The following is a 24,767-nucleotide window of genomic DNA, read 5'->3' as shown; positions in this document are numbered from 1 at the left end:
CTGAGTCGCGCAGCTCCGCCCCGCAGTCTGCCGGGGAGCGTCCCCAGCAGATGCCGTTGTGGCCCCGCCGGGCGGTGGGAGTAAGCCGAAGGGGGCGCCCGGTGGGAGGGAGACACCGCAACCTTCCCCGTGGCGTGGCACAGGACGGCAGCCCGGGCGAGCCTTCAGGGAGCCGCTGGCTCACAGGGAAATGATCTCGACTGACCCCTTTTACAGAGCAACGGTTTATTAAAAGATCAAACTCGGCGGAAGGTGGCCAGAATTATTTTAAACATCTTTAGAAGAAGGACTAGAGAAGGATCTGCTGAAGGGGACAGAGCCATATCCTCACTGTCCAAACCAGCCGTGTCTCAGCAGGCTGGTCACATGCTGGCTGGGTTGACTGACACCCAGAAAAGAGGGATGCTGTGAAGTGTCACGCCGGACACGTCTGATGTTCACAGGAACACGCTGTGTGCGCTGAAACTCTGCTCACGACATCCTCGGATTTCTTGTCTAGCTTAGTCTGTCCTTCCAGGTTGAGAGCAGAGTCTGTATGCGAGAAAAGGGGAGGGGGAAAAGAGGTCGTGTGAGGTTTTTTTGATACATCGAGGCACTCATGGGGTTAGTACAATCGGCTTAGGCGTTTTTTCACAGGTATCCATTCTTCAGACTCACCAGCCGGTATGCAGTGGAAGCCCACAGAAACAGGAACAGTCCTGGTTGCTCTGCAGCCTTCTACACAGTGTAGAATTGGCTCCACAGAGAAGCATTTTGCTGCTTTCTTCTCAAATGCAACTGACTTCTCAACGGTGACAACTTTGCGCTGCAGCTTACAAGCTGTAAAACATGAGTTCTCTTAAAGTGCCTACAGAATTTCTACAACGTTTTGGACTTCATTTGTAGAATGAGCAACAATGACCCACAGATGAACAAAATGACACAAAGCTACTTGAAACTAATCTGATTGAAGCGAGCTGATTTTCTGTCAGTGGCCTAGGGTCAGTGAGAAAATCAGGCATGTGGGGTACAGTCCCAAGGACAAAGGCTTGCCAAATAGGATCTTGGTAACACACAGGTGTCCACCCCCCCAAAAGATACGTGTGAAAACCTTGGTAACTGGCAACTCAATTTATACCCCAACTATGACAGCACTTTGTGTCGGGGCAGTAGTAGCTCCTAGACATCACTTATATTGACTTCTACACTGTGCCGAGCATCACACCTGCCTTCCGATGGCTGGGTAGCTTAGTCCTTAAGCCTCTGGGATCCAGGCTGTCCTGGACCAGTCCCCTTAGAGGAGCTTGGTCTAAAAACATATTCCAAAAATGCCATCATGTGCTCAGAGAGCTGGGTTGCACACCAACTGTGGTGCACCTTAATGTTATCAATACATTCAGGTAGTTTTTATATAGGACCTGGATGGTGAGAACAATCATTCCCAGGCTGAAGGTTTCAGATTAAGATAATTTTTTAGCTGAGAAAATTAAACCAGGCATTTCCCACCTCAAATGCCTTCTAATTTGATAGCCAAGGCTAGATTTGTTTGTTTGCTTGTTTTATTTTTCTTTTCAGGAAAACTAAAAGCCTGGAAATTATAACTATTAAAGATGACAATTAAATGTCTTTGTCAACAGTCAAACCATGTACTTTTCTTACTAACCATCCTGGGGAGTTTCCATCTGTAGCACACAAACATCCAGTAGCTACACAGTACATAAGAAGTTGATATAAAACAAACTTGGAGCTACCAAATTCAGGGAAAACATTTTTTTAAATATTTTTTTTTCTTTCCCTCTTTATCATAAAAACAGTAAAAAATAAATTATTGTGCTACAAATAATATATTTATTAATGTGACTAATTAATTAGCCAAAGGCAATGGCATTAATATATATTGGAATTGTAGTACCTCCAGTGCAGGGGTCTTCTGAGATTATCCAGGACTGACCAAAACTCACTGCATCTTTGGCTAAATATCCACTGGGCATTTGATATTCCCTGTCCTTCTCAGCATCATATTTTCCACAAATGCCACATGTTTTTCCAGCCATCCAGAAAGCAACCTGAACCTTTGTGGAAATAAAGGAAAGATGCACTTAATTGGTTTTCTTCTGAAAATAAACCCACTGAAAATAATTTGTAAAAGTACCTCAAGTCTATGTCCATCATAATGCAGTTTATCTATGCCATAATCTGGGGCTTTCAGTGACAGGCCTTCCTTTTCCCTGCTGATCAGCATGCTTTCATCTGCAATGAGAAAGCAAAAAGAGATTTCTTTTAAAAGGAAGTTATTGCTTTAGGGTGCAACCTGAACCATTTGTTAAATTCCTGGGGACTTAATGCAGGTTCTAATATACCTTGAAAGAGGTGAGGTAAATGAGAAGGACCATACTACTCCCTGCTCTGGACAAGCCAGAGCCCTGTGACAAAGATGGCTGTGGGCAGGGGACATCTAGATGCATGTTCTGCAGGTCTCTCTGATCAGCATAAGGTACCACAGCCCTGCATTATTTGGTTTTCCCAAAGATATACAAGATAGACCACAGCTCATGAAAGCTAGAATGAAGGTATGTTAAAATCACCCAATTGTTTCTCGAATTAGGGTGATCTTTGCCTTGCAATGTGTGCAGGATCATGTCCTTGCCGTCTTCAAGAGATCAAAAATTTTAAACAAAATATCAAGATCAATCTCTTACCGGCATTAGATGTGTATGGAACATCTGTTGGGGCTTGAACACCATTAATCTTCAACTGGATGAGTCCATTGGAAACATACATGTCAACCTCACTTTAAGCAAAGGAAACGAGTATGAACAAATACTTCTCATTCACTCTACTCAGCTCACAATTTCTGCTCCTGATACAACCAACACTGCAGGGTGCTCATATCATTCAGACATTAATCACCTGCCACCCTTTGAGAGGAAGACAGAGATGGCATGCCAGGAGGAGTGCTCACAACACATCTTCCCCTGGCTTTACTCATCTCTGAGTGTCTGCTTGTGGCCATGGCTCAGGCAGGAAGACCCCAGGCTGCAGGGAGACCTTGCTGTGGAACAATGCAATTGCTATGGCCGTTCACATAAATTGAAGGTGTTTTACATTTCAAAGGAAGATTATATTCCCTACAGCAGTTCTCTTGGCCTGAATCATCTTTGTACTGTAGTATTTTTTACATAGCAGTGATTGCTCTAATGAAGAAATATGAAGCTAAAGCACATCAAAAGCACATCTGTACAGTTGTACTAAATGATTGGGAATGCTACAGTGATGAGGAATATCTTTATCACAAAAGACACAGACTATAAAACAAGCATCCTTCTGGTCTTCCACAAAATAGGTGCAGGCAATACAAGTTTCTCTGTTTCTCTAACATTATGGCACAGTTAGGCACACAATTCTCAGAAATAAATAATTAGCTGTAATGAAACCTTATAGATCAAAGTCTGTTTATGGGCTTTGAAGAATACTCCCTGCAATGATTTTGGTATGTGTAGTCCCATGCAATTTTGAGTATCAGACTGTGCTTCCAAAGAAGAACTTCTGATGACAGAGGTGATTGCTCCAAGATGAAATAAAGCATGCTCTAAATTAATTTCAAATACATTAGAACATTATGCACAACTAAGGGATGGCCTAAAAGTTTCTCTAATCTGGGATAAGTAATTCCCTTATTAGCTGTGTCCACTTCGCAACACCTCTGCTGAAATGATTGTGGGTGTTAATTAGTTCTAATTATTAGCTTAGTGTAAGAGGCCAGACTATTGCAACAGTCCCTTTTGAATTCATAGTTTAAGTGTCAACCTAATTACTAAGAACTGAAGTGAGATGGTTAAATAATAACAAATTACTGATGAATTTGGAGCAGTTAAGATTTTAGGGTATCATGAACCTCAGATATATTTCAGAAGCACTTTTGAAAGATGAAGTCTCAAATCCCAGCGACATTCCTTGAAATCTTTCCATTCACCTCGGTAAATTTTGCGTGAGTCTCGTGCTAGCACCAGTCTGCCCTAATGATCTGGGCTTCACACTTACAGCATATTCAGCTTGATGTCTTTGTCATTAACTTAGCATTTACTTACTGGCTGGCAAGTCTGACATTTATTGACGTAAGGTCAGATGACTCTTCAGGGATCTTCATCATTACCAGGAATTTCAGTTCTGGACTACAATCCTGCACCAAGACATGGTAGCAATTTGCAGGCATTGAGTAGTTAAATTCAACTCCATTGAAGGTTGTGATCACATTTTGGAAAACTGAACAGCGAGCTGAAAAAAAGAAAAATCAGTCAAAAGCAAGCCTTTTCTATTTTTTTATAAGATAGTTATTCTAGTTTAGATTTGTAATTTAAAAGGGAAAAAAAAAAGCATTTTCTGTTTTTATCTATTCCCACATAAAAGCTGATTCTTCCAGATGAATTCTGGATTTGTAGTAATACAAAAGCAAAACTTTGCCAGTCCCCAGACAGCAGTACAACCCAGTCATGATTCAATTGTGCAAGATAAATTCTGCTCACAGCTGGTGCTGGCTGTGGACTTTGGATTTTAAACTTAACTTTGTTGTAGTCAAAATAATTTCTCAGATGTTGTTAATAATTCACATATCATTAACACTTAAGGGAACTCACTAAAATGCTGCTGCTACCTTTACTGAGTCATAACCAGGAAACGAAATAGTTAGAAGTTCAGGAGGAAGAAAAGCCACAAAAGTAAACTTCTTCCTTTTTCTCTGTAATGGTAATTTGTTAGAAATCCTACCTGCTCTGATTAGAAGTAATTTACAGCAACTTTAATTGATATAGATTAGTTTTACTGTTTACTGAAGAAATATGTATATTAGCCCACCAATTTCAAGCAAAATGTGACTCTCTATCCCAGGATTATATAAAGGTTTTCCACTTAAAGTTTACTGTAAGTACAATATGTTTTTCTCTTAATACAGTATTAATGAAACAATTATCCCTTCAAAATCAATTGCAGAAGGTGAGATTGCCCAGGGAGGTAGTCAAGGCCTCATCTTTGGAGATATTCAAGGTCAGGTTCAACAGAGCGGTGGGCAGCTTGATCTAATAGAGGAGTCCCTGCTCACTGCGGGGGGGTTAGATTAGATGACCTTTGGAGGTCCAGTCCAACCCAAACCATTTTATGATTCTATGCAATTAATATCAACATTTTTATCTAGAGTATATACTTAAATATATAATATACATTATATATACACATATATACTTACATATTTAATACTTTTGAAGCAGTTTTCACTTATTATTATATAACAGCACTAATCAAACACAGCACCCCCAAATCTGAAGTCACTTATATATCCCTCTAGTAAACTTTCTATTTTTTTTCTTCATGAGCAGTCTCTGCAATTAAGCTAAGTGGATGCATTTGGAATCACTAATTGGCATGGAACTGAATAATTAATCTTACTGATGTAAGTGTCCTTTTCTTTACATCTTTGTGGCCTCACAGGTTTTCTTAGAGAAGGCTTTATAGCTATCTCAGGTTCAACTGATTTTTTAAGTAATTATAAAATAATTTCAAGTTATGTCAAAAGTACAAATGATATTTACAAAATCTGCAAAGTCAGTCAGTGCTTGTACAGATAGGTGATTGCTGACCTTTAAAGTTTTCAGCGATTAAAAGCGTTGCTTGGGAAAAGACATTCTGGTCTGCTGCCGGGAGTGTCGAAAGCAGTGTACCTGGACTTGAATCGAATAGCAGGGGAAGCTTGATGGCTCTGTCATAAATTGTGAGCTGAAAATTCGTTAGATAACAAATGTGAATATAAATGCAAAATATGGTGTAAAGATGAGATAACATTCTCCTATAATGTTCAAAGAGGACCATACTGACTGAAACCTAAACTAGAATCTAGATTTAGGTCAGAGCTAAAAGGAAATCAAGTCTTCTGTCTACAGCATGAAACAGCTCTGCAGTTTGACACATCTGCAACCTCTAGGAGAGCAGTGCTATACATGAAGTTTGATATTCATCAGCTTGCAGCTTTTTGGGAGTTGTACATCACATTTTCCCAGTGTCTGAACAGTTTGCTTACCTGACATGCACACCCTCTCCTTGCCTGTTTATTAAAGGCTGCTATTTGATCATCATGCCTCTCCACAGCCCAGTTTTATTATCTTTTTCAGGACACAGGAAAACCTATCATCTTACTGAAGATTTGGGGATGAGCGGTCTTTTTAATTAAGTTATTTATGCCTGTGTTTGCATGCTACGTGAAGAAGATAAATGGGCTGTAAGATATTTTCATAATGGAGCCAACTGCATGAATATAAGGTCCTTGTGATGGGAGCTTCTTTACAGTTCAACAATTAAAAATAAACAAACCCCAACCCAAAAAAACCCAACAAACAATGGGTTAAAAAAATCTATTAACCTTTGATTTCATAAGTATAGAATGCTCTAGGATAAAAGACAGTGGAAACAATTACCTCAGGTAGCTTGAGGACCATGTCAAAGGTTCTTGGAGATGTCAGAGCCATAACCAAGGTTGCCCGGTGAGAGGGACCACGCTGTTGCTTTTGGGAATACCCAAGCACGTATGCAGCTTCTGGAACAAATGAATAGAACCTGGAAAAGGAAGTGAGTGATTAAAAGGATCTGTCTGAAAAAATTGGTTATTACTTGTTCAGAATAAAATGCTCTCATAAAGCAGTCTGCATTCTGCGTTGGACATTTTATATCAGGGTTTAGTAATACATGGTGGTCTGTATGGGAGGAGGGGCAGGCAGGTTTTTACTGTTCATGGGTGAAATAGTCTTCAAGGTTCTGAAGAGCAGTGATATGAGAAGAAAAGTATAGCCAACATTTTAAACATGTTCAGAATGATTAACAGGCTCAAGTTGCATAAAAACTAAAGTAACCAACATGCTAAAACATAGATGGTCTTGTATTAATGTGTTAGTCCTGCAATGGTAATATTTAGCAAGAATCTTTTGCCAACCAAGATAGTCAGTGAGTTGACAGAGGGATCTCTATGCTTGGGTTTCCATACAGGCTTGGGACTCAAACAGGAAAATACAGAAAATATTCCTTTTAAAAAGTGCATAGTCTCAGAGCAATAAAAAAGATGAGTTCTGTGGCTTTGCTTCAGGTTACTCAGCTGGGTGGTTCCATCCCCTCTAATAAGGGCAGACTTCAGGTAATACTATCTAACATAAAAAAATTCTCATCAGTAGACATTAGACAAATCACCTGTATGCCTTTAACCTGAAAGCTTATATCATGTGCATATTTAGCTCAGTTGTATGTGTCTGTATTTTGGTGTTTGTAGGTATGTGTTTGTATTTTAGGCTTTGAGACAGATCTGCACGTTACTGCAGGAAAAGGCATTCACCCAATGAATGAATGAATACAGCAGATACTGTATGTGTATGGATAGACACATATGTGAACTGAATCCAGCAGTTACAGATTTATTACAGTAAGCACCACACAATACTTTCTAATTAGTGTGCAATAAGCCACATGGGAAGCATTTGTATCACCTACTTCAGAAGCTAGAGGTACCTACTTTAGGAAATTACTCTCCCTGTACAGTCAGTAAGAGATTCCTTTGGAGAACCAAGGTTTGGCTTCTGCTTGGAGCCTCCATCAATTAGGAAGCACCAGGAGACAAATTTATTAATTCAGGCAATTTAAATTGAAAGCCTGCAATAGATTAGGTGAATCCCACCATCCCCTTTGTTTCAAGCAAAAAAACCCCAACCAACCACCAAACAAAAACAAAGCCCCTCCCCCCCACCACAGGAATGAATACACAGAAAATCTGATTTGATAATATACTGAGTAAGAGACATTTTTCCAATTCAGAAATAGCAGAACCCAATCTATGATTATCTGGAGCTTTGACACAAATGAGTTTTTCAAAACCAGCAATCTTACCATTCTGCAGTTTTTTGGACTGTTGAAGGTACCTTTGCCCACTCCAGCTTCATTTGCATGGCTGGATAAGCAGCAAAATGCCCTGTTGCAATCTGAGTAGCAATCTGGTAGTCCTTGCAATCTTTACCCCATTTAAGAGAACCCTAGGAGAGGGGAATATGTGTACTCTTGAATAAAACATATTAAGATAATTGTACTTTATTTACATTTGAGCTAATCACCGTTTTAAACTTACCGATACTTTATGGGAATTTATTAAGGAAGCATCAGCACAGAGCTTCCATCTGCTTGATGATGCTGTGATGCTTGAAACAAACACCTGGATCCTGAATCTCATGGGTTGTGTGTCAGTGTACAGTACGAGCTGTAAGCCCGTTGGCTGCTTGTTTCTGTGGATGGCACGAAGGACTGCAGCCAGTACTGGTGGCTTGCTGTCTCCCAGGAATTTAGGCTTAAGTCAGCAGAGAGGCAATACAGACAAACATCACACACAAAGCATTAAAATAGCTATATTAAAACCACAGATAAAAGTATTTGTAAAGGAAAAATCTCATTCAAAAAGTCTTTTCATGTGAAGTATGAGACAGTGCCATAGATCATCACTGGGATTATTCAGTTCATATGTAGTTTTGCCAGTGTGGTAGGTTTAGGCTGTGCCTAGGAGAATTTTCCACAGATTGAGTGAGAAAGTGGTAGAGTGTAAATAAATTACCATTGGATGTAAAAGGGAAAATAATGATAAGGTCTAAATCATAGAATCGTTAGGGTTAGAAGGCAGCTCAAGGATTATCCAGTTCCAACCCCCTCCTGCCATGGGCAGGGACACCTCACACTAGATCAGGTTGCTCAGAGCCACATCCAGCCTGGCCTTAAAAATCTCAAGGGATGAGGCTTCCACCACCTCCCTGGGCAACCTGTTCCAGTGTCTCACCATCCTGATGGGGAAGAATTTCTTCCTAACATCCAATCTGAATCTACCCATTTCTATTTTTGTTCCATTCCCCCAGTCCTATTATTACCTGACACCCTAAAAAGTCCTTCACCAGCTTTCTTGCAGGCCCCCTTAAGATACTGGGAGGCCATAATAAAGTCTCCTTGGAGCCTTCTCTTTCAGTCTGTCCTCATAGGAGAGGTGCTCCTGCCCTGTAATCATCCTTGTGGCTCTTCTCTGGACACACCAGTATGTCCAGATCCTTCCTGTAATAGGGGTTCCATTGGTCTAATTACTAACATAAAGTTAGTTGTGCAAACTAACTCTTTCTCTTTTCAGTTTCTTTGCTCTAGCAAATATTGGCTGGTGTGTCTGCTAGCTTGCTGACCTCAGCTGCATTTCTTTGTTGTGGCTAAGTACTAGCAAACTACTCTCTGCTCTTCTCTCTCTTTTACCTTGTATAGGGTTGGGGGAGCTGTTGGTAACCCCCTGGTTTTGTCCAGGGTGCTTCTTTGATGTTTATAAATTGTAAATATATGTAAATATTGTGTATTTTGTACATATTCATTGCATTTCATAACTTAGATTGTAGGTTTGCTAGTAAATATAGCTTCATTTGATTCCATCTGAGCTAGTCTGGCAATTTTATTTTGGGGGGTAACTTCAACCCACCACAGCCAGTCTTTCAAGGGAGAGTTGTTGTGACCTATGTAAGTAGAACAATGCTGGGAGTTTTTGTTGTTGAAGAAGAAATTTCAGTGTAACAAAAGGAAGCAAGGGATTAGAACCCTATTGTATAAAAACCCAGTGTCACCCAGCTCAGCACTGCTCTCTTACCAACCTGTAGTTTATCTAATGGTCTTTTTGATAAAATTTGTTTCCCCACCTGCTCAAAACTACAATAATTTGTGGTGACAGAGGAGCTCCAGTTGTTCAGCAGAGTCCAAAGTGTAGTACTTTCATGAGAAGCAGCACATGGCCCACTTCAAAGTAGGACTCTTGTGTCTGGCAGCAGCATTCACTCCAGCTGTGACTATCCTACCTGAGCTGTGGGGAAGGAGTCCCCCACCTGGGCAGGAGAGAACTGCAGGCAAGATGAGCTGTGGGGCAGCAGGTCCTGCCTGTGCTGCCAGGTCTGGGTGACAGAGACTCGCAAGAGAATTAAGGCAGAGCCAGTGGGGACTTTGGGGAAAGAGCAAGGCTGTGACTGAGGAAGAAGGTATATGTGGTGAGAGCACTGGGGAAGACTGTGAAGAGTTCAGGGAAGTGGTAATGTGGTGAAGAGATGGATAAGAGAAGTGAATTCAAGTTGCATGGAAATGGGCAGAGGGAGAAGGTAGATCTGGTTGGCTTTTTTCCACAAGCAACCTGCACTAACAACTGGGAGCTGCTGGTGCAGGGGGGATGCCTCAGCAAAGTCAGGTTTACTCTTTTGTCTGAAATGTGTAAAATTTTCTTTTGATGCAATCTGATGTACCTTCCATCAGTTCTTGCAGTAATTCTTACAGAAAGACCAGGTACTATAAACTCTGTACCATGCTGTCATTCCTGAATAAATCCAACAGTTTCGTTTCTTGTAGATTAGGACACTCACCTGAGACAAGGCTCTAGAGATGCCTTCACCACTAGCTGAAGGAGAGGAGCTGTTCAGGACTTTCCTTCCTGGGTTCTACCAAAAGAAGTTGTTTACTATTGGAAATTGTCACAGAATTATTTTCTCATATTTTTATTCTCAGAGAACTAAGCTTTAATTGCAGCAAAGCTAGTGAGGCCCAGATCACTGTATAACCAGTAAATGTACCTGTTCATCTGCTGGCTTGAACCAAAACTGGTAAACAGGTAGATTTGCCTGTGAAAATAGATAGTGTGTAAGAAGATCTAAGAGAAGACAAAGAATTAACTTTTGACAAATGCATTAAAAAATGAAATCTTCTGACATGTGAAACTTCTGCACTGAAATGCTTTGGAGAACCAGAGAGATTAAAAAGGGGAGAAATCTCTGCTAGGTAAATCTCTACTCTTTTGCATCCTGCAGCAAACAGCTACCCTCAACATTTTTTCTCCTTTGTTGGTCCGTGTTCTATAGGTGCAATTTCCTTATGTACAAAAACATACACTACAAGAAGGTCCAGCCTAGGCCAATTACCTGGTCACTGGAATGTTCACTGTCCCCACTGCAGTGCCTGTCTCCAGAGTGGTCTTCACTGCTGCTGCAGACTTTACTGCTAGTAGAGCTGATACTGCTGCTCCTGCTCTTGCTGCTGCTGCTGCCGCCACGCTTCATCCTAGAATGCTTTATTGTGTGCTCATTTCCAGGCTCTTTACCATCAGCAAATGAAGCAGTGAAAGAAGAGTATGAGCTGGAGAAGAGGCTTGCGCTGGGCTCTATCCAGCGGTCTGTATCTGGAGACTTTTCTGTTCTGTGAACCCGTCTCCTGCGGTGCCGTGTTTTATTTGTGACCTCCAAAAATAGTTCAAAGAGTTATGAATTTATGGCTTGCTCTGTAATGTTTCTCTGGGTGTCAGACAAGCTGCTCACCACAAGCTTTCAAGGACATAAAGGGTCCTGGCCCCACATACTGCAGAAGCTGCCCCAGAACTCACCTAAACACATTTCTCCCAGGCCAAACCTTTGCTTTCCATGCTAGTTTTCCACTCTGAAAATTCTTGGTTTCATTTATAGGAAAATATTTCCCTCTCTGATGCTCTAAGTCTCTTACCTCAAATACATTGTCAATGCCTAGAATTTTCTCCAGTTTTGCTTGAATGTCCTCATATGGAGATGGCTCCTCCTCGTCTTTAGATCCTGAGCTTGCCACATCAATTATTTTGGAAGCTGCTTTGGGTCCTGCCTGAATCTCCAGCTCTATTTTGTCAATATCAGCATCTGTTTCAACTAAGGATCAAGACATTTACATTCCAGGGTTGTGCTACTGGAACAGCATTCACAAATTAACAGGAAAACTTGTCATGACTGTACCTGGCATCAGAAGTATTTTGCCTTCAAATTTTCCAATTAATTTGTGCAGATAGGTATTTCTTAAGAAAGGAGAATGCTGTGCCTTTAGGCTGAGGCAAGCAGAACATCCCAAACTCTCCAATTTTCCACAGAAAGAGTGTGTGTAAAGTCTTCCTCTGACACTGTAGTGATGCCTCTCTTCTGAACCTTTCTGGTATCCCTCGGGTCTCACACTAGGATTATTGCTTTCCTGGATTTAAAAAAAAAAAAAAAAAAGGCAAATTCCACCAAAAAAAAAATGCTTAAAATTGGAGATTCAAGCAGTGGGTTGTCCTTCAAAGTGATCTGTGGAAGGGGATAGCTCTCCTGGCCAGCCTTTCCCAGGTACTGTTTCACAAACAATCCACTGGAGGGATGATTACCTCAGGATTTGGGAAGAAAAATGTATATCCTTCCCAAGAGCCATCTTTTCCACATTGCTCTGGCCCACAAAAAAAACAAACCAAAGGAATATTGTACAAGGTTATGCATTGCACATACCATCCCCATGACTGTGAAGATATAGGAAGACATGCTCTCAAAGTAACTCTGCCTGCATGAGGTGATGAAGGTGAGTAGATTGTGAATGATATGTCCTGAATCCTTTGGGACTTAAGTTAGGCTTGGTTTGGAATATATCAGGCACCTGCTGAATCTCACAGATTGTGTTTGTGATCTCATTAGCCAGCTACTGTGTTGAGGATGCTCACCTTCTCTGAGGAGCTGCTTGTTTTTTGTCTGCAATGTAGGTGGTGAGAGGCTTCCTTACCTTCCATTCAAGTCTTGAAGACCTTCCTGACGACTGAAATGGCTGGTCAGAGGTACTTGGTACTTCTATGGGGAGAAGGTGGGTTTTCTTTTCAGTATCTGCTTCTTCCATATTTCTTGAAATAGCATAAACTTCACTCCTATGGAGGTGATAAATGGCACACAAGGAACATATTCTGATTTTACTTACCTGTCTTTGCTGGTGCAAAAAAAGGACAATACTACGCTTTATGTGGCTGCCAATGTACAGCAGAACCTAATAAGTCATTGTACGTTCTTGATTTTATAACAGAGAGCTCACAATCATTAAGGCATAACAAGCAAAATACAACAAGATCTTCAGTACCTCACAGCTATGAGTTCAATCTCCTGATGGCAGGGAAGGGCTTCAATCTTCAAGTTTTTCTCTTTTAAATTTATCCTGGCATCAAATTTCATTGTAGCATTAGCACTGAACTCTGCATGAAATTCAAGACCACTCTGAATGTATTGTGTATTAATCCCCATCATGGCAATCATATGAAAATAAGCCCTGAAAAAGTGGAAATAAAAACATCCAGATTAATTACAGATAAATATGCACATCTTTAACTTTGAAATGCAAAATTGCATTTTCACACTTTTTTTTTTTAAAAAATCCTGTTACAATATATTATTTATCCATCAGTAGTGGCTCTTAAAATAAACAGAACAAATGCTGAAGTGCCCCTAGAAAAGCTGAAGGGATTTATGTGATGAACAAAGTGTGAATACTCACTGCTTTGTCACTCATACACTGCTTGAGGACAAGCTAATGCTAGAATCGCCTAGCTTCAGATTTAATCTAATTATGGCTATTATTGTAATTATCATTATTACTGTTACTCTTATTAGTACTGTTGCTTTTGTTTGCAGATGCAGAAGCATTTGCCTTTTCCCCCTGAAATCCCCCTAGGTTGTGCCAGGTGGTGATGTGATTCTATGCTGAGCTTGTAAAAAACCTGTTTGTACATAAGCAACTCTCTGTTCACAGCTTAGTATCTTTAGTCACTGAACAGATACCAACATGGAGCATTTTTTGCAGTGGCAGAACAGCATGGGACTGTGGGGGATACAGTGCACATTGCTATGCATGCAGGGTTGTAAAACATCAGGAGATTGTGTTGCTTTCTGACAACTTCACGGCTCTGAACCAGCACAGCCATCCCAAATCTTGGACTGGTAAGACCCCTATACAACACCATGAGATTACATATCTATTGCAATATAAATATAAATGCAGTGTACATGTGAAAATATATGTCATTTTTACTTTGGCTTGATGTCAGCATGAATATCCACGTTGCTTTCCAACAACTGTGAAGGTCTGAAATTGTCAGATAGCGGTGGTGATACATCTACACCCACTGCAAAAGACAGGCAGGAATTACTTGAACAGAGAAACAATAAAAAGCTGGAGATACAATGTGTTCAATGAGCACAGTAGTTAAAACATGGCCAGTGCTTTTACATTTTTTAATACTTTCCATGATTATTTGAAGATTGCTGCTCCAAACCAGAATTACAGAAATCTGTCCCAGGTGAAACATGCTAATTGCTTCTCGGACCCTCAGGAGGTAGCTGAACACTGATGTTTCCACATTACAGGAGTGTTTTTCAACATTACAGAGGAATTCAATTTCAGCAGAGGGATTGGACCTACAGTTACTCTGGGGAAACTGCTCAGCTGGGCATCCCAAGCTCACCATCGGCCGCAGCCTCGCTCAGCATCACGCCACACAGACCGAGCTCCAGCGGCACACCGACCACTGTGGGCACAATGTACCGCAGCTCACCCACCACCACCGGCAGTGTCCATTGGCTTGAAATGCCTCGCTGGACCTCTTCCACCACTTTTTTCACCACTACCTGCCAGTTTGATGAACCAGTTAGACTCTGAAAACAGAGAAATAGGTTCAGTAAGTAGGTTAGAAGAGACAGAGAATGTAAATTATTCATCATTGCAGATGAAAAAGGCAACATCTTTGTCAGTACCAGCATGGTCTGCTGAATGACGTCTTTATCAATGTCAGCAAAGGCAATCTCTTGGCCCAGTACTTTGACATAAGCAGACACTAGAGGATCTTCAGGAGGCAGTTCTTTCCATCCCAGAAGCTGTGGTGTTAAGAAGAGATGTAGAACAAGGGAAGAAGTGGATAATGTCACTTAAAATATGGCAATGTATTAACAAAGAATGGATCAGATCTGAAGGATGCTAACCATGGTTCCTCAGCCAAAAACCGAACAGACATCTTACAGGTCTGAATCAATGTAGCCTTTCTTATATTGCATAAATTACTTCAGTGGGAGTTTCCCTACATAAGGATGAGGTATGGACTTGTAATTTCTGTTGCTGTGAGTAGTGGGTGACACCGAGGACTCATGAACAAAAATCAGTCAATAATAATTTTAAAAGAGAAGAGCAACCACTTGCTGTCTTTTAACATACACTTTGCAACACATGAATTCTGTCTGTCAGCACCATAATCATCTTTGTACTGTACATTAAGGGCTGACATGTTGTGTGAAAAGGCTGCATCTGTTAACAACATAAGTACAATGTAGGTACATCTTTCCACAACCAAACAGGATGACTACCTCCTTTCTCACTGAAACATCAAAGGGAGGACTCAGTGGGTGTGTGATGCAACCCTGGTGCTGGCAGGAGCTATTACAAAGAGACCAGAAGGGTACATGGAGACCTACCGTTTTACTGAGTTCCTTCAGTGTCTTGTATGTATTGTGCTCAGCAAAGGGAATATTCTGCTTCCTGATGAGGTCAGTCAGGCTTTGTGACCGGAGGGCCACCTGTGAGAAGCAGAGTCAGGTGTTGCAGCCCAAGTACAAGACAGACCAGAGAAAACTTTGTACCTAGTATTAGACTCACCAAAGCCACTCTAAATACATATTTCATGAAGCACTTGTAAGGCTACATCTATCTGGCAGATGACTTCAGGCTATGGCTGTAGATGTTGAGGACATACTGAACCAACTTTGAATTAGTCAGCCTGGATAATTTTAGGGTGGCACAAAGCACAGCCCAGGCTGCAAAGCTTGCCCAAGAAGCTGAGTAAATGCCTGCATGCTGTTACATGGAGCTTCATGCTGCCCTGGCTGCACTGCAGGCTGAAATTTAATTTCAGATGCTATTTCCCTGTACTTATGCAAAATACCCTAGTTGCCATGGGACTTTAAGTAGGCTGCTTAAGCTTTCCTCTGCTTTCCTGGGTTTTCAGGCCTATACTGAATGTATTCATTGGTGAATGTATGTGTCAAGAAGCCCAGATAAAATCATTATCTAAATTTTGTCTTCCACATCTGCCCCCACAGACAGATACAGAGTTAAATGCTACACACCATCCGAATGGCTCAACAAGTAATAATGTTGGTAGGTGGTATGCACCTAGCTGGCTGTTTTAATGAAATACTTACCTCAATAATATCTGTTGCAGTGTTTGCATAATAGCCTCTTACTTTTGTAATTATATCAGATGGAATCACAGTGCTGGGACTGTTCATTAGATAGAGCCTCCAAATGGCACCAGCCTGATATTCAGCTATCACAGGAATAAAAAGGAGTTGAGATTTTGGTTAGGGTCTCCAAGGTGCCTGATGCATCCAAGCCACCTCAGGCACATGATGTAGTAGAGCATAAGGGGTTCTATCAGGATTGAGTCACATAGGTCTGCAAGCTTGCAACCTCAAGATAAGAACTTTGTTCTAGAGCAGAGTGAACACAATCACAATGACTGAAGGAGGAGGTCTAAATCCATGTGCAGGCATAGCTTTCTCCAGCAGATACCCAGAGAGTAGTAGAACACTCAGGGCATTTTGCATGTTGGGAAACTCTTGTGCTTTTTGTGTTTCAAGAGTGCACTAACCTCACAGCCCATGACTGGATACTGGATGAAAATCATGGAACTCAATAGAGACATTTGGCTACATAAGCTGAAGCAGTGAACAGGGCACCTGGTACTCACAGGAGTAATCGCCAACATGAATGACCTTGCTGTAACGATAGCTCAGCCGGTCAAGTCTGGGGCTCAGTAGTTTAATGGCAATATTGCAAGCAGCAGATCTGAGTAATAAAGAGTTAAAATCATATAGAGATAGTCAACTGTGATCAAATTCTTAAAAAACTACCAGAAAAGAATTCATCACTTGCTACTAAAAATGTACTTCTTCCTCTACTTACAGACTGTAGAGCTGTGGGATCCTGCCTGCTGCCAAAGCCTTCATGTGTGAATATGTGAAACTGGCTACTTGTAAGCTGGGCTCTGTCAGCAGTGAGACAGCCAGAGCTGTTACAGTTGGAAGAGCAGGCTTAGTTTCAAAGAGGAGGACACAAGCCACCATTCGGACATTAGGAGCAAGTGTGTTGTCCATAAAGACCTGGAGGGAGATCTCCCTTACCTGGAGGAGCAAGTTACAATCTGTGAGTGCCTCAATCTCTCAGCAAGACATGATTCCTAAACCGTTTATGTATTATCTGCAACGAATGGAGAACAAAACCCTAAACAGAGACTTGAGCATGGAATCTGTCACTGAAACATTAAGATATTGCTGGGTGCACAGTGAACAGCACTGGAACAAACAACCATTAGTAATGCATGCAGTGCTAAGCAACTAAAGCAACCTCTTCTCAAGGATATCAGCAAGGACAGGGTGACGTCAGGACTTTGCAGTGTGTGCAAGAGGAAGACCAGTAACTGAGAAAAGTGCTCAGAGTAGCTAACCCCCCCTGGTGGCTTTGGTATCCCTGAATCACTAAGTTAACCTAAATCATATCCTCTAAGGCATAATTTCAGTTACTTTTGCAGGATATTTTCTGGCAATTTTCCTCAAGGCCAACACAGCATCCACATGAATTCTGTTTGGCAGTGAAACTGCAGCCGGGGAAAATGTTGGCAAAAACTTCAGAATGCGTTTGATACTGGCTGGCTCTCCTGCGTTGCCGATGGCTTTCAGGGCCAAGCTCATGCCTTTGGCATCACCTTTGCTGGTGGCTTCAGTAGCAAGGTCATGGAGTGGCTGAAAACAGAGCAGACTGTGTTAATCTTATCAGGTAATGACCTTAAAATAATGCATGAAGATACACGTTGCCATAGCAAGCAAAACTACTGCTGGTGCAAAGCCCAGAATAAAGCTGTTCAGATTTTTCTCCCAGGAAAAATGTCACCATCGTTATCAGGATGCCAAATGTGGAATGTACAAGCAAACTTGGTTTTCTCCTCAAGCAGTGTTGTAATTGATTTTCAATTACACCTGAGCCTGAGTGTATGAGATAATTCTAGGGGGAATGCCTACATCAGAGAGTCTGTGGCAAACGCAAGAGCAGCTCCAAGCTGATGCAGGGTTCAGTTGTTCCCTGGGGCACTTCCCTAGCAGCCACCAGCATCCGTGCAGCTGCAGGATTACACTTGCCTATTTTTCATTCCCTATAGCAATAGCAAGTTTACTTAAGAGTTGGTTGTTGTTTTTTCTGAGAAGAAAAATTACCCTTCTGGTGGCTTGGCTTTGTTTCACTCATTTTTGGGAAGGTCTAAACATGTCCAACACGAGCAAGCTATCTCAATGCTGTGCTGCTTCAGAGTAAGGAGCCAGAGCTGCATAGCCCAAGCACAATGTCCTGAATGTTTCTGACCGTAATATGCAGTTATGTAGCAGGACCTATTTGGAAGCCCTAACCTATAAGCTACTTAGAGCTGTGCTTATATTCACACTTCAGTGCCTTTTAAATATATTTTTTATTAAAGTACACTCTACTTAATGTAAAAGTGGAGAGAAGAATCATAATTATTTTGCTTTAATCCTAACTTTGTCATGCCTAAACTCAGTTTCAGGTTGTTTACAGGGTCCATTATCCCCAGGGGCTTCTACCACTTACATTTTAAATTCTACACTGTTAAGACCAGATTTTTCCAAGGCACCAGCTTGGTGTTTCATTCTGACTTTACAATTTTGCAGGCAATCACAGCTAAGAGTGAGCTGGGTGAACAGAGAGTCACCTGATTGCCAGCATTGTGAGAGCTAAATTAGAGGTATTTAAAAAAATGTCTTCACCCCTTATGACTAAGAAACGAGAGTTACCTACCTGAAGAAATTCATTTGGACAAAGTGCAATCTGAGCACAGTATTTATTTACCATGCTACCATATGCCAGGTAAACAATTATTCGATACATTGGTACTTTCTGGATTTGGGGACAGGTCAGAAAGGTCTGCAGAAGAAACAATTAGCAGCCTTTAATGCTTACAGTAGTTAGAGCTCTTATTTAGTCTTTAGTCAAAACTACATTTGAGAAACAGATAAAACTGCTTTGGGTTTTTTCCTCTAATTTTTTTTCAGAACATAAATCAAATGCTAAACCATTCAGCCACTATAAAAGTAAATGGAGTCACTCCTCTTACACTGTATGTGCTTTAGCTTTTGGTTACATGATACTATTTTCTTCAGTTTGTCTAATTAAAAAGAAAAAAAAAAAAAAAAAAAGGCAAAAATAGCTCAATAGCAGTTTTCAAAACCCGTTTTAGAATGTTGGCAACAAATGATTGGAAACGTTTTCTAGAGCATTCTCTGGTTTTGTTAATACCTTGCATTTACACAAATTTAGAAGGAAATGTGTTTCACCTTTCACTTAGAATTCTATGAATTCACCTTTAAAAATAAGTGAGAGGGAAATGGAAGGAAGAATGAGCTGTACTCACTGAGGCGACTTCTAGGATTTGCTTGTTGGGTGTAATAAAATGAAAGGCGAGAGGGAGAGCCACAGTTGCTTCCCAGATGTTCAGCTTCTCATCATGAATTTTTTGCTTCAGGAATCGGAATGTGTCAGTAGCTCCAGCAGCACAGATGGCACTCAGGAACCAGTGCCTGACAGGGAGAGGAGTATTCGTTATCCCTGTTGCCCAGTATGCTTCTGATTTGAAATCCTGGCTGAAGGCATTACAGTTACCTGTAGGGGTGGTTGTGGGCAAACTGCACCCACAAAAACTCAATTTGATCAAGGGTCACTATGCGAAGAAGCTGAACCATTTGTAAGAACTTGGCTGAAGCTTCTTTAGTCGCTCCTGCCTTGTTATTCTGAACTAATTGCTGCAGTGTTTCTGTTAACTATGGGGAAAAACAGACAGTTGGATCCATGTCTAAACCAGTCATTTGATGACCTGTTAACCATATAAATAATGAAAGAGTATGACAAGTAAGCTTCCAATACCTGTAAATCTGGATTTGTAATCCTTACTAGAGGAATTGGCATCTGGAGTAGCTCTCCTGAGAAATGATAATGAAGACTCCCTTGGTTTTGCAGTTGAGTTGTTCTTGTACTGTTGAGACTCGTCTTAATGTCAATCAAAGACAGTTCTTGTCTTCAAGGGAGAAAAAGAAATGCATCAGTAGCCTTTAACCACACTGTGTGTGTGAAAGATACACAGCAGTTGGAGGAGACAGAGGGGTGTCCAGCAGCATCATTGCATTAACTGCAAATAGGTCATGAGGTCATGGACTTCTTGGTTTGTGCATTGCTCTGGATTATCTGGAAATGCCATAGGTCTGTAGAGAGCTTTCATTAGAGTTTGGCAAAGTGTCTGAGAGGTTGGGTAAATGTTTCAGGTGGCCCAGCAAAACTCCAAAGAGCAGAGCACAGGACCTGGCTGGGTGTCCTGAGCCACAGGCCAGATGCTTCTTTTTAACCCACAAATCAATGCTAAATACATTTCAGCCATCTCCTCTTGGCTCTGATAATCATAGCTATGCTAAGACATGCATGGCACCTACCTTGCCTCCATGGTTGCTGCTGCATTAGCTTCATTGAAGGGTGAGATGTGGTACACCTGTCTGGACGTAGCAGACATCATCAAGGCCCCACTATCATCATACTTCATCTGGTAGGTGAACACCACCATGCCTTTAACGTTTCTGACTTTCTAGAAGTACAAAGAGACCCACTCACAAACATGGACAGGCAGCAGTTAGTTGAGCACAGACGATGTGCTCAGTGCAGTGCAAGAGTGTTTGGCAGTGGTTGGTGCCTGGGCTCTGTGCTGCTCATACCAGGGCGCAGGTGGGGCAAGGTCGGATGTATGCCATTCCCATGTTCCTCACTACTTTCTCCCGGCAGTTCATCAGGTCCTTGCTTTTGGAAATGGTGGCACGGTTATTCTTGCTGTCATCCTGGATAATGTATCTGGTGTGACAGATGCCTTCAATCCCATCCTGTTGATTGAACACAGTGAATTTTCCACTTGAAAATAGGTCAGAGAAAATTGCCTGGGAAGAGTATACACAGACAAGTTACTATATATCAGTAAAATGAGAATAAAAGTAAAAACAAAATGGAAATAACAAACCTCTTGTAGTTCATACACATTCTGTGACTTTTTGATGGTTATATGCATCATGTTCAGAATTCCTCTCACTAGGTTAATGCACAAGATGGGACAGTCTTCAGGGGCAAAAATATTTCCAACCCTTCCCTCTGTGTATTCAAACTTAAAGGCTTGGCTGAAACATGCAGCAATGGTCTGTGTGAACCTTGAAGATGGAGTGAAGGGGTCTGTGGGCCAGAAGCCATTGTATTCCTCCAAATTTGGTGATTGAATCTGTGAATAAAATTAAGAAAGCATTCATCCTGTTTGTTCAGTTTGAATAGGTGCCTTAACAAGAAAACTGGGCACTTGCAGCCCCTGCTTGAGTACAAGCTACTTATCCAACACAGAGGAAAAATTTCCTCCTCACACTCTTCTGCTGGGCCTAGGAAACATCCTTGAAAATACAATTTCCATGAAGGGTCTCTGGCAGAATGAATAACATCATGCAGGCAGCATTCAGAACTTCAGCAAGTCTGGTGAAGGTTGGTGGGTGAGCAAACCATCAGCTGCCAGGAATCTGTATGGAAAGGATACTCACTCCTTTTCCCCAGATGCTTAGCGACATCTCTCTTTCAGTCTGCAAGGCAGTCGAGTTACTGCTTAAGCTGTCTGCCTGAACACAAGGGGACTGTTTTGGCTACTGCTCCAAGTCCAGTACGTCCTAGAGTGCCAAAGCCTCAGCACAGCTTATAGGGAAGTAGAGATGACTTCTCTGGGAAGACTTCGCTGGGAAATAACCCAACATGAGCTGACAACTCTATCTTTAGAAGCAACTGGCATAATTTAGAGTTTATTAATCTGTACAGCTTGGATGCAAGTCCTTGACTGCTACCTAGTGGGAAATATGAGTCTGCATGCAGATATGTATCTAGTGACATACCCACACACCTTTGCACCCTCGTACATAAAAGTACACTGTCCTGCATAGAAGGAAAAGGTGTGGGTTTAGTGCTCTGTTTGATTGTAAGCATTTATAATCAATGCTGCAGGGGTGGCTTGCCTCTTGTCACATTTTCTCAAATTAATCACAGAATCATAGAATGGTTTGCTTCAGAAGGGACCTTAAAGATCATATGGTTACTGCTGCTGGCAGGGACATCTTCCAATAGACCAAGCTACTCAAAGCCCCATACAACCTGCCCTTGAATACTTCCAGGAAGGGGACATCCATCTCTGGGCAACCTGTTCCTGTGCCTCACATCACCTTCACAGTGAAGAACTTCTTCCTTATATCTAATATAAATCTAACTTTGTAAAAATTTTAAAGCCATTACTCCTTGTCTTTTCACTACATGCCATTGTAAAAAGTTCCTCTCCAGCTTTCTTTTAGCCCCCCCCCTTCCTTTTAGATACTGGAAGGTTACTGTAAGTTCTTGTTGGAATCTTCAAGCCGAGCAATGCCAGCTCTCTCAACCTGTCTTCACAGGAGAGGTACTTCAGCCCTCTGATCATCTTCATGGTCCTCCTAGGGATTTGTTTCAAGAGGTCCATGTCCATCTTATTTTGAGGGCCCAGGGCTGAATGCAGTACTCCAGGTAGAATCTCACCAGAATGGAATCTCACCAGAGTGGAGCAGAGGGAGGTGAATCACCTCCCTGGAACTGCTGGTCACACTTCTTTCCATGCAGCCCAGACCTCTTGGACTGCAAACGCACATTGCTAGGTCATGCTGAGCTTCTCATTAACCAACACCCCTAAGTCCTTCTTAGGGCTCCTCTCAAACCATTCAGCATCCAGGCTGTTCTTGTGCTCCTGCTTGCCTCAACTCATGTGCAAGACCTTGCACCTGGTCTTGCTGGACTTCATGAGGTTCACATGGGTCTGTCTCTCAAGCCTGTCAAGGCCCCTCTGAATAGCAACCCTTCTCTCCAGTATGTCAACCACACAGCTTGGTGTCATCAGCAAACCTGCTGAGGGTGCACTCAATGCCACTGTCTGTGTTGTCAATAAAAAATGTTAATCAGCACCAGCCTTAATAGCAACCCCTGAAGAATCACTTGTCACTAGTCTCCCTAAATCCTGCTCCATGCTATTGTCTCCAATTGCTAAACTTACAGCAAGTCTAGTGAGGTTACACAGACCCTGAAATTGCAGAGGTGTGTAAATTTAATAACAGGTATTCCTTCACAATATTTCAGTAACATATGCACAGGGTTACAGGTTGAGTAAATTCCTAGGATGAATTCTAAGTCCTCTTACAGCTTTCTTCCCATGTGGTGTCTTGTAGATCCATTTTCTGTGGTCTTTTGTTCCGTGTCAGTATTTTAAATTGCTTGGTTTAATTTTTTTTCAATGACTAGCAGCACTTCCAGATCTGATATTGTGATGCTAAACACAAACATTGCCATTTTATCTCTGTAAGAATATCAAAAGGAAGATAATGGAGACAGCTGGGACTTTCTCATATGATATCTGAAATCCAGTGCCAAGCTTTTCTCAGGGTATAGAATAAACCATAGAATAAACCAGGTTGGAAGAGACCTTCAAGATCATTGCGTCCAACCAGGTTGGTCCATACTCAAGCTTAGTGTGGCCTTCATAACATTATCTAAAGGATATATCTTTAAAGTAGTTGCCTGACATATTTCTGCATGAAAATGAACTTCAGGCAACTTTAGCCAAGGAGGCTGAGGAGCTTATGGCAGCAGACCTGGAGCAGCTCTGGTTGCCTCTTGCAGAGTTGTGGGCTGCAAGGAAGCTGGTGACAATGTCTGTAGGGCACTACAAGTAATCTGAAGTAGCTTGGCTACAGCTGTAGACACTTCAGCAGCACCCTCAGCTCTTCTCCAGCATGGCTTTGAGGTGGAGGATCCAAAACTCAGTGTCTATATCCACACCTGTGTCTGTGCTGAGGAAATCGCTGTCTGAGCAAAGCTGCTTGGTCTGACATGGGGCTTATGGGGTTATCCCAGGACCAGAAAGGACCTTAAGCTTCTGTGGGAGCTCTGCATCTTTTTGTTGTTTATTTTACCAGCCTAGAGGCATGAGCTGAATGTCTGTACATGCAGGGTGGTTGGGGCTGTGGGTTCCCATGCCCATGGTGATTTACCTGGAGAAGGTGGTCGTGGTGAGACACATGACTGATCTCCACCTGGCAGGTCAGTCTCACCCCTGCAGTTGCCAGGCCTCTGTTGGGCAGCCCATGCAGGATGAAGCTCTCATAGCCATACAGGTAGGTCTTGCCAATATGAAAAACGGGTTCTGTTGAAAAAAAAGTAACAGAAACACCACCTTTGCTACAACTGCTATGATGATACTTACAAGAACCACCCAAGCAAAGAAGGGTGAGGCTGCTGCTGCTGCCCACAATAGGTACAAGCAGTGGGCAAGGCTGTAGGTGAAGGCAGCATGGGGGCAAATCATTGGTGTTGGGAGCACACTTACCAAGGTCCTGCTTCTGGCCCCCTGTGTAGGAAGAAGGATAAGAATGTGTGAGAAACCCCCTGTCTCTGTGGATCCTTTAATTTGCTGTTCATTTATTCAGGGTTGGCAAACTACCAGTAATTGGCTCCCAGAGTGCACCCCACACCCTTGGGACACCAAGCCCATACCAGCCCCATTCACTCACTGTGCTTGCTTGGCTCTTACTCTGCTGCTATGCTTAGGCACAGAAATTTAATACCTTACAGCTGAAGTCATTAAAAGGCTTCAGTAAATTAACCTCTAAATGGCCCTGAAAGGGCTTGAAGATCTGCAGTTTGCTGAGGACCACAGTGGCTCAGCAGTGATGGGAAATCTTAAACTTACCCACAAAGGTGAGCACCAGAGCCAGGATGAGTCCCTTCATGCT

At 41.9% G+C, this 24,767-nt stretch overlaps 1 protein-coding gene across 1 annotated transcript; it reads right to left on the bottom strand.

The window, feature by feature from the left end:
- Window positions 1-224: 224 nt before the first annotated feature.
- On the bottom strand, window positions 225-24,767 carry LOC104300090 (vitellogenin-2). Its single transcript, XM_054165257.1, has 35 exons — window positions 24,725-24,767; window positions 24,362-24,382; window positions 24,027-24,178; window positions 20,957-21,208; window positions 20,661-20,822; window positions 20,385-20,533; window positions 19,825-19,975; window positions 19,564-19,721; window positions 19,316-19,481; window positions 18,703-18,828; window positions 17,421-17,639; window positions 16,804-17,021; window positions 16,589-16,686; window positions 16,041-16,165; window positions 15,315-15,416; window positions 14,604-14,723; window positions 14,315-14,504; window positions 13,882-13,975; window positions 12,937-13,122; window positions 12,592-12,730; window positions 11,805-12,033; window positions 11,545-11,720; window positions 10,971-11,285; window positions 10,626-10,673; window positions 10,419-10,493; window positions 8,129-8,344; window positions 7,894-8,036; window positions 6,441-6,579; window positions 5,610-5,745; window positions 4,068-4,254; window positions 2,679-2,770; window positions 2,132-2,229; window positions 1,892-2,051; window positions 658-819; window positions 225-531 (listed from the first exon to the last, which is right to left on the bottom strand). Exons 1-35 carry the CDS (start codon window positions 24,762-24,764, stop codon window positions 416-418), a joined length of 5,160 nt encoding a protein of 1,719 aa, XP_054021232.1. The 5' UTR covers window positions 24,765-24,767; the 3' UTR covers window positions 225-415.

The sequence above is a fragment of the Dryobates pubescens genome, chromosome 11, assembly GCF_014839835.1.
Source record: "Dryobates pubescens isolate bDryPub1 chromosome 11, bDryPub1.pri, whole genome shotgun sequence".
Lineage (NCBI taxonomy): Eukaryota > Metazoa > Chordata > Aves > Piciformes > Picidae > Dryobates > Dryobates pubescens.
The sequence above is the reverse complement of the archived record's forward strand: the minus strand, read 5'-3'. Positions and strand labels throughout refer to the sequence as shown.